General features: G+C 35.7%; 1 protein-coding gene across 1 annotated transcript; it reads left to right on the top strand.

The window, feature by feature from the left end:
• Window positions 1–4631: 4631 nt before the first annotated feature.
• Window positions 4632–7918, top strand: LOC148870151 (large ribosomal subunit protein uL23). The gene is made up of 4 exons (XM_088972386.1): window positions 4632–4790; window positions 5511–5569; window positions 6420–6786; window positions 7342–7918. Exons 2-4 carry the CDS (start codon window positions 5551–5553, stop codon window positions 7424–7426), a joined length of 471 nt encoding a protein of 156 aa, XP_088828512.1. The 5' UTR covers window positions 4632–4790; window positions 5511–5550; the 3' UTR covers window positions 7427–7918.
• The last annotated feature ends 2802 nt before the right edge of the window (window positions 7919–10720 follow it).

Consider the following 10720-nt stretch of genomic DNA (forward strand, 5'->3'; position numbering starts at 1 on the left):
AATAAATGAATGCCAGCACAAGATCATATATACATGACAAATAATGATGTGTAGGTTTATGTCGTCTTCTTCACGATTTCTCATTCATCACCAGAGATGGGGTCGCAAAACAAGTTATTTCCAGCTAATTGTGGGGACCCCTCTCTCTCTAGCACATCTGCTGCCACCATGGCTACAGCATTGCTACTTTTTTATTTCCATTGTTGGTATGGCTTAGTTTCATTAGGCTACAAATATAAATATGTAGAGTATAAATATATATACAAAATAATAGAAAATGCAAGGTTTTGCATTCTACATATTTGTATTTATATTCTTTCCAATACTGAGTATTAGGGTTAGATATCTTTCTCTTTGTCTTGTTGGTGTAGCAGATTTGGGCCCGTTGTCTATGGGTGTTGGAGGAAATACAAAAATAGATATTCTGAATATTTGGAGGGCTTCCTGTTTCTAAGACGTTTATATGTTCGAAATCATAATAAATTATTGAGAAAATTTCCGATTAATACCTTATACTTTGGGCCTAATGTCATTTGGTCTTCAAACTTTTAAAAGTCACAATTCAGCACCCGAACTTTCAAGACGTGTCAATTCAGTACGTAGTGTTAATTAGTTGTTAACTAGATGTTAAATGGCATTTGAAAAAAATCACGAATGCCCTTTAAGTGTTATCTAATTTTCTTGATCAACCATCCAAACATTGACAAAAAAATTAACAATCCCAAATCCTTGCCTCTTCTATTCAAGAAAGTTGGGATCATGTCTCAGTGGGCATTCTGGACCCCAACCTTCTTGAATAAAAGAGGCAAAGATTTAGGACCGTTAATTTTTTTGTCAATATTTAGATAGTTGATCAAGAAAATTACATGACACTGAAGGACATTTGTATCTTTTTCAAAGGCATTTAATGACTAGTTAAAAGCTGATTAACAATAAATAATGGGCTGATATGTTTGAAAGTTTTGAATACTAAATTGTCACATTTTAAATTTCACGAACCAAAATGACACTAGGCCTACAGGGTACTAATCGAGATTTTTTCCTAAATTATTATGCAAAATTCACTGATTTAGTTTAAAAGACACAAATACTACAGTAATTGTTAGTCATCAGCCAATCAATAATGCACCATATCAACCTAAGATTTACAGAATATAATTGTGGGGTCTACTGAATTGGCCCAATATTAGGTGTAGAAGCTTGACCGATTCAAACTCCCCAACTTTGAGCTAGTATGTGTTTGCCTATTTAACACACATTTGTTTCCCAGTACGTAATTGTGCTTAGTACATATTTGTTAAGAAGAAAAGAAACTTCTTTTGAGTTAGATCTGTTATATTTTTCTACCGTAAGGTTCTAGCAGGCAGTTCAGCTGCCCTACAGTCAGTCGACTACTGCTTGCAAAACTGTGGCCATAGAAGATCTAGGTAGGACATATCCTGACAAGATAAATTATTTGTGAATAGTTTTAGTGCAAATAAAAACAGCACATTCTGTCAGATTTCTTTCTCTTTTTTATTTTGGTTTTAAATAAGGAGAGTTTTGATTTGACATTTTAGCTTTTAAATCTACCATTGTTTGATCATTTTATCGCTCTACCTATTACTAAATACTAAAATAAATCGATCAAGTCACATGGAGTATTTTTGCTCCAAAATCCTTACTATAATTCTCTATCTTTTTTTTTTAACTATCAAGAAGAATGCACAGCGTGTCAATTTTAGATGAGGACAACAACGATGATGATAATTATGGTAATATATTTCTAAATTTTACAATAATATTTTATAATTATCTATGTAAAATAATTCTTATTTAATACAATTATTTTTGTTTAATGTGATAAATTATAATATTGTATATATGTTCAAATGTTTCATGCAAAGTTTTTTGTGTTTTATCTTTTTTAATTATAACATCAATGGTTGACATTTGGCCTAAAAGGTTAAATTGTTGATCCACCACTAAGCATAAAATAATTTCGGTTTTAGGTTAATTTTAAATTTTAAATTTTATTTTCATCATCAATAAAAACAATTCTTTTTTATCACACTTATTTTTTCATTAGTATGATTAATGTAAAATTTATGTATGATTAATTATATATAATTAATGAAGTACAACTCTGCAACTGGTTTTGTGGTGAAGGTAGGAAGAAAGAGATGAGAGGGGGTTTCCGAATAGGAGGTTTTAAAATTTTAAAGAAGAATGAATGACAAAATAGATATTCAATGGTTAATGACACTTGTCAGCTGTTAGAAAAGCCAAGGCTAGAGTTTGCAAATAATAGTGGTAGCGTTAGTCAAGTATTTTACTCTTAGTATAAAATATTAGGGATGTACCTAATTTTTCTTACAACTTTTGTTTTTTATATTTTATTCTATTTTTAAATTTTTATTATTATTTAATTATGGCATTATGAATTCACCTATTTAGCTTGAATAATTAATTTGATCTTGTGTTAGTTCTAAAAAAACATGGGTTTTTATATTTTACAAATATTTTTGCATAAATGATGTAAAATATACATTCAAAATTCAAATTGCAAATTTTACAATTTCAAAACACTACTAACTAAAATTTCTGATCATAGAGATTAAAATCTTCAATTTGGAGATGTGAGTGAGGAAGGTAGAGTGGTGGTGCAGTGGCTACTATATTCAAATTGGAGATGTGTTTTATCTTTTTTAATTATATTCAATTTGGAGATGTGAGTGAGGAAGATAGAGTGGGCCATGCCAGGCCGGGCCACGGGCCGTGTTGGGTTTGGGCCGTGCTGACCCGTGGGTTGCAGGCGGCACAACCCGTTCAATCGTGCCGACCCATGGGCCTAAAACCCCTGGCCTAGTATGACCCGCATAATTGTGTCGGGCCTAGCATGGCCCGTGGGCTGTCGTGTCGGCCCGATCCAAGTTCATGCCAGGGTGTGGGTGGCATGACTCGATTTACACCTCTAGACCCAATCGACCCTTACCTATTTTTTTCCTAACCTTTATGGGTCATTTGACCCATATTGAACCCTATATTCAAATGGGCAGGTCAAGTGGGTTGGGGTCAAAATTGCCAGCCCTACTCCTCATAAAATGCTCTTCCTACCAATGCTACAACATGTTTCTAGTTGCACATAAGGAATTGTATGTTATTATTCATGGGAGATGTCCCCAATACATGACAAGAAGTGGCTGTGAGGTTGGTGCAAGGAGCCAATGAAAAATGTGGCTAGATATGGAACTAGTGTTAAAATTAGGGGTGCCAATGATATTCTAAAATCCAATTTCGAGTTCGAGATTCGACATAATTGAATTGAATTAAGATAATTCAAATATTATAATTAGTCCAATTCAGATATTCTATTCATATCGTTTAAGTAATTGGATTAGATTTGAATATGACATGATTTGATTCGATAAATATCCAAATTTGATCTTTTATTTAATTCTTATATATAATATATAAAAATTAAATATTTTATATAATTTATTTATACTAATTCAATTATATAAAATAATTTATATATTTATATACTTTATACAAATGAAAATTTTATTTTATATATTTATTAATTACTTAAAATAATTAATTGATCGAATTGAACAAATATTCGAATATTTAATCGAATTCAAAAATTAATTTTCAATATCCTTGGATATCGAATCTAATATTGCGTAGTTATATTTGAATTTGATCCGTTTACAACCCATAGTTTAAAAACGTATCGGGTTGGTGGATGCCAACCCACAAACCCTCCCCCAAAATCCATACTAGACTATAGACCTTCACCTCCTAATCTGAGTCTGGATAACCTACCAACAAAATACATTCCAACAATTTGCCAATATCATCCGACACCGCACATCTCATGTATAATAGGACCCAGTTTTATAATGTGATGTGTGGTGTCAGATCAAATTAGGTAGAATGTTTGAACTTGTGTTTAGTTGGCAAGAGATCCTAATCCCAACTCCTCGATCCGGGTGAATGTGGGAGTGGGATTCACTCTCAGGACCCGGGTTGAGCCTTGACCACATCAGCATTCAATAGGCTATGTGGTATTTTGGTACTAGGGTGGTCTTGTGTGTCCATTCTTTCAAGAGATCGGATTTGCTCCTCACGTAGGGCGCCTCACACACGCCTCACACACATATCTTACCATGCATTGGAATCATCTCCCCTACTTATAAGTTATTTTTCATGAAAGATGTTTCCAATGCACAGTGGATGTGCATGTGAGGCGCTCAAGTGTGAGGAGAAGATCATGTTCCCTCTTTCAAGAGATCAGATATGCTCCTCACTCAGCACTCTTCACAATGATCATAAAGTGGGATCTCTTCTTCACAAATGGGTGCGTCATAGGAACATCTCCCATGAATAATAACTAATAAGTAGGGGAGATATTCCCAATGCATGATAGAATGTACATGTGAGGTGCTTGTAATACACCAGCCACATTATGCATTGGGAACATCTCCATGAATAATATACATTGTGGGAAATTCTGCCCCACAAAGAGGTACTCCACGTCTCACAGCACATCTACGTGGCGGGGATGTGCCGTGTGACGTTCTTGGGCGCAGATCTGAACTCCATTGTGGGATACTTGTGAGGTCAGTGTGAGCTGTGCTCTCTGAGAAGTAGATTCGGTCTCCCTCCATCCAGCTTCTTTTCTCAATAGTTCCTCGTTAAGGGTAGTTTGGTAATTTAAGCCCCTAGATCTATCATATATGTTCATCCTCGACGTCTCAAACCCTAGAAGCTCGAACCACCGCAGCAGACGCCCCCCTCTCGTCCAGGTTTCTCTCTCTATCCTTCTGATGGCATCCTTGAATTTCTATTTGCACGTTTACAGTGAAATGCTCAAATGCATTTGAAATTACATCCATGTGTGTATCTTTTTATAAGTTCTGTATAAAACCTGATTCAACATCGATGCTATTCTAGACAATTTATGTTGTTTTGGTTAGTTAGGGCTTCACTGTGTGAGTGTCCATCTAAATCTTTAATCCTTTTGCTGTTCCTTTCCCTAGTATTCATCTTAATCTTGCCTCTTGTTGCTTTCGCATCAGTATGAATGCTTGCCTCGCTCGAATTCATTGAACATTTGTCCGAAACATTTCCGAGGTTAGAATTTCAGGTGTTAAGAAAGGTAGAGTTAGTTATCGTGAAATTAGGGTAACACCGCAAACGTGACATTTCATGAAATATGTTGAAGTACGCTTAGTTCAATGGACTATGGATACATTCATTGGGCAACTAGTGTTTGAAATCACTCGTAGTACCGGTAAAGTGTCTGTATCTTTTGATTGTTCATTTTTTTTCCTGTTATAGTTTCCTATACAATTGGTCTGAGATCCCGAAAGTTATATGCATTTTTAAGTAAATAAAAAAACATGCGCCACTATATCGTTCTTTCTCTTATATGGATTTTTGAGCTTCCACCAGTTTATCACATAATGCATAGTTGAGTTTCCTTTTAGAAGTTTCATAGTTTGATACTGGCGCTGTTTTGACAGGTTTGATTAATTAGAGTGGAGAGAGTTGCTTTAGTGACCAATGGCTCCTCCCGCTAAAGGTAGGGACTTTCGTTTTTTATATTGTTGATATAATAGGATGGATGGACTAGTTGATATTTATTGTATCGTTGGTGTTGTGGTCTTCATTCATATCAGTACCTGCCTTCATTTTAGTTTTAAAAGTCGTTATGGCTTTCTGAATAGGAAACTTGGTGTTAGTTCTTAGATGCCTTTCCATCCCATCCGACTGCTTTATTCTTTTGACCATATAGTATTATCTTAACTTACCATTCTATGGATACTGCATGGAAATTATTCTCTATCTTGTATTGATATTATGTTGGTTTTTTTTTTCCTGGATCATTCATCATTTCAGTTTTCCCCTTCTTATGAACTCTAGAGAAATAATGAGGGATTTATGATAACTTCCAAATCCCATAAAATGTTTAATGTTAACTTCCAAATAATCATGACTCCGTCCCATGTGCATGGGCACACCCCTTTCTAAAGGAGCTGTGCTTGGACCTAGGTGAGGCGCAGGTCTTGAAAGGTCAAGAAATTATTTTGTCAAATTGATAATTTAAAACCTGCAATGATGTCGAATACTCGAAGTATGTGCAGAGGGGATTGGGGATTCTAAGATTTCTCTTATGGGGTAGTCTGGAGGCTCAATCCCCCAAAGACCAAAGTACCAACTGTTTTTTCCTTCTACTTTTAGGCCGACAGGGTTGAAGTATGGCCTTAGTCAAATTAAATCCTTGGGAAGGACCTGGCAATCTGCAATTATTCATCTTCTGATATGGAAATTATTCATCTTCTGATATCCTTTAATAATCATACCAAGTCAGCGCTAGCTATGCATTTTTCTCTTTTTTGCAACCTAGAGTTAAGACTTTACATCTTATACAGCTGCCACTGCCAAGAAGACTGATCCCAAGGCACAGGCCTTGAAGGCTGCCAAGGCTGTGAAATCGGGTGCTTCATCCATAAAAAAGAAGACAAAGAAGATCCGAACATCGGTTACATTTCATCGGCCGAAGACATTGAAGAAGGATAGGAGCCCTAAGTACCCTCGCATTAGTGCACCACCAAGGAACAAGCTTGACCATTATCAGATACTCAAATATCCCCTCACGACAGAGTCTGCAATGAAGAAAATTGAAGACAACAACACACTGGTTTTCATTGTTGATATCCGTGCAGATAAGAAGAAGATAAAGGCTGCAGTGAAGAAAATGTATGACATTCAGACAAAGAAAGTTAATACCTTGATCAGGTGAGCCTTCATCTTTACAATGTACTCTGTTTTTCTGCCCCCTCACTTGTAATTTTTGTATTGATGAATGTGTGCATAAACTTTAAGGCCTAGTTTGGAAAGAGCACAAATGCAAATATGTACAGTGCAAATACATATAAAATAATGCAAAATACAAGGTTTTGTACTCTACAAATTTGTATTTGTACTCCTTCCAAGGTTCAGTTTGAAAGAGTATAAATACAAATGTGTACAATACAGATATAAACAAAATAATAGAACATGCAAGGTTTTGCACTGAATTTGTATTTGTACTCCTTCCAAACTTGAGCCTATGTTGGCTTTGCTGATATTTGACATTTACAATTTTATACATGACCAATTCACTTACGACCAAATCCTTCCAACCTAATGTTTGTTTTATTCATTTTGTTATGATATGATTTTTACCGGGCACGTTCATCCAAGTATGTGTGCAAATATTTCTTAGTACAGTTGTGATATGTGGTATTTCTTTTCCCCGGCAAATTGGTGGATGTATATTCTGAACGAGATCTATTATTCTTGTGGTTTCAGGCCTGATGGGACTAAAAAGGCATACGTGAGGTTGGCACCAGATTATGATGCACTGGATGTGGCAAACAAGATCGGCATAATCTAAATATGGTCATCTTTCCTTGCCTATTTGTTGTGATTCATGAAATCCTAGCCATTTGAGAGCAGTTTTGTTGGAACCGCCTAGTATACAGATGGAATTACATTTCTATTCTACACCTCTTAGGTTTTTTTGGTAATCTCTCTTAGGTTTATTTCTTTATGTTATTACTTTGTGTCACACAATTTTTATGATCTTAGTTAGACTTGAGCAAGCCAGATACTCTTACTAGGATTTTCGGTTTGGACTTCGGTATGCCGTATGCCACAATATACCGTTTGCCAGCCCTAGGTGGGGAATTCTGTTGAAGTGGTTACTTTGATAGGTGTTCGATCCGATTTAGACTTTCAAGGCTCCAGATGTCACATGTCAGTGGTAGGTATAAACTCTATTTAACATTTCAATGTATTCAAGTAGACCATGAAAAATGGTTCAATCGGATAATTTGTAAATTTGGTACTTACTATCATAACCGTAAAAAAGGGTCATTTATTAAAACCCCCCTTATATTTGCACGTGTTTATATTTTGCAACCTATTTACTTAATTGATTATCTATGTATAAATGTATATATACAAATATTTAGAGTGTAAAGACATACGAAATAATGCAAAATACAATTATACTCTTTTTAAATTGAGCTTAAAAGTATCAGGTTTTGCACTTTACAAATTTGTATTTGTAATCCTTCTAAATTGAGTTTTTTTGCACAATTAGGACAGTTAAATAAGTTGTTTAGGCTCCATTTGGAAGGAGTACAAATACAAATACGTGAAGAGCAAAATCTTATATTTTGTATTGGTTTGTATAGATTTATACTGTAGATCAAGTTTTAAAATATCGAAATATCGATATGCTCAATATGTTGGTATGGGAGTATTGGGCGAACTGATACAGTGTTTTAGGTCATATTTTTTATTTTCTTTTGCAACTGGTTCAGGGGGGACAGTTTAGGTCCCCTATCTTCTGAACCGGTCAGACCTTAGACCACCGTGGGGGTGCTTTTTATGAAAGTATTTGTATGAAAGCACTTTTACATAATACACTTGTCAGTCTGAAAAAAAAATCATTTTTAGGAAAAAAACATTTGGTTTACAGCAATTAAGAAAGAATGATTGAATGAGAATTGAACCAGATATGGCCTAACTGAACAATTAATTCTTCATCAACGATTCCTCAATAACCTAAGTAAATTGGCAAGAGCACGTCCTCTCCTTTTTTCAAATTTCTGACAGCTTGATTACAAAATAGATAACAGCAACTTCGGTTGATTTTTTATCTACAGAACTTGCTTGGTATTAAAACTGTAATTGAAACAATGGATCATGATGCAGATCAGCCTGCAAGCAACTCCGGAAGAATAAGCTCTCATTGGAGCAAAATAGTGCTCCCAATCAGGAGGTGCGTTATTTCCGGTCTGATTTTGGAATATAACCACCATAAACATTGAAGATTTTGTAGGAATCGACAACAGTAAGCAATTTATCTTTCGATTCGTCTTTTCCCGCCTTTTGTTGGCTTCTATTGTCTAGAAGTATAATTTATCTGCGTCCCATTTTCCTAATGATAAAGAGGTCCAAAACAAAAAAAGAAAAAGAGACAAGCTAAAGTAGAAAAGAAAAGCTACTGTCAGGATTTCTTTTCTTTAATTTTTAGCAGTTCTGAGTTTGAACACAGACCAGGAAGGTCTCCATCTGCTTCTTTTATGTTTGTGAGGAGCAACACTAATTCTGTCACTTGTTCTTCATTTTGTTCGCCTGCTTCATACAGAATGATAAATTGCTCTTTGTGATTTTGTTTTTTCTTACCTCATGCATCCTGACAGGGATATAGGAGAAACTATTGTGTTCATCATTGTTGGTACTAGTGCCTTCATTCAAAACAAAACAATGAAATCAATGAAGATCAAATAAGTTTTAGTGAAGCAATTTGCAGTTCCCTTACTAGTAAGGGTGTCAACCGGAGGAGGTCTAATTTCTATGGCATGCATGAGAAAGGATAAAAAAATTATTTCCCAACTTTCTTACTATAAATTTCTCATCTCAAAAGGTATAGTACATTTAAAAAGAGATTATCGTCGTGGGGTTGGACCAGTGTTTTCAAGCTGTCGTTGATCCAGCTGGTCACCTTGCGTCTTGCCCCATTATTTATACCAGCTGGTGACCCATGACCCGGATACAAGAAATGGTTCGGTCTCGATACGGGTCAGCTTTTAAAACATTGGGTTGGACTTGATTACTATCATTAAATGTTTAAGGGCTTTATATCCATAGGCCCCAGTTGATCCCATTTAGGGCTGCAAGTTGGGTTGGTCCAAGTTAATAGTTTACATTGTTTTTCGACTGGGCTTCAGCCCATTGAAAATTTGACAAATTCTCAATCCAAATAAAAAAATGTTGCACCCTTAATCCCAATTATGCCCAGATCTAAAGTTTGTGGAACCAGACCCTATCAACCGAGGCTGCTGGCCTTCAATATGCCCGAAAGAGAAAAGGATTGACAGATTGACGCCTTGTCTAGAGCAAGGGAAGGCGGCATATTCTTTCATAGCCCAAGCTGAGACATTGTGACATTGATATCATAATGCAGAATGAGTAACTATTTAACTAAACATATGTAATTGAATTATAGAGAAATGAATGCAACGGATATTCGACTGAAAATGGAAGTGAGACTAGACCGAGAGGGAACCTGAGAAGAAGCCCTCAGAAACTATGTGCGATGGATTGGGGGTAAAGTTTTGCAGAAAAGAAAAGCGAGAACTGATGCAGGAAACGAAGACTTAGCTTTGGGGGAACTCTACAACACAACACAGCTGCAGTGTCTGGACGCTACCTTATTTTCCTTTCCAAATGACTTGTCCATTTTATCCCAAAACCAATGCATAGAACGGGCTTTTGAATGACCCACCAATCAGATAAATAGTTTTTTTCCCCTTTTTACGAGAAGAAGCAAGTGTTACCTTACATGTATAATGGTGAGTTGGGCCAGGATTTTTCATCAACACGGCCGGTTTGTTTATATCCAGATGACTCTAGTTTTGCTCAAGTGTATGGTAGCCTGCTTTTTCACTTAGCTTTGTTTGGTTTGAAGAAAAAGGTTGGGAAAGGAAGGGAAAGACGGGAAAACCTATACAATGTTTGTAAAGATTTCTCTCTATTTTCCTTCCTTTCCCTGCATTTTCCTTCAAACCAAACATAGGGTTATATTATCTCAATTTCTTTATATGTTGTGTCAACGGACTACTGGGATAGTTGCGGTACTGAAGTTCCTGCTTGTTGTGGCTAACAAGGAGATATG

The sequence above is a fragment of the Nelumbo lutea genome, chromosome 2 (genome assembly GCF_056320005.1).
Source record: "Nelumbo lutea isolate HS-2025 chromosome 2, American lotus-T2T, whole genome shotgun sequence".
In the NCBI taxonomy this organism is placed as follows: Eukaryota; Viridiplantae; Streptophyta; class Magnoliopsida; order Proteales; family Nelumbonaceae; genus Nelumbo; species Nelumbo lutea.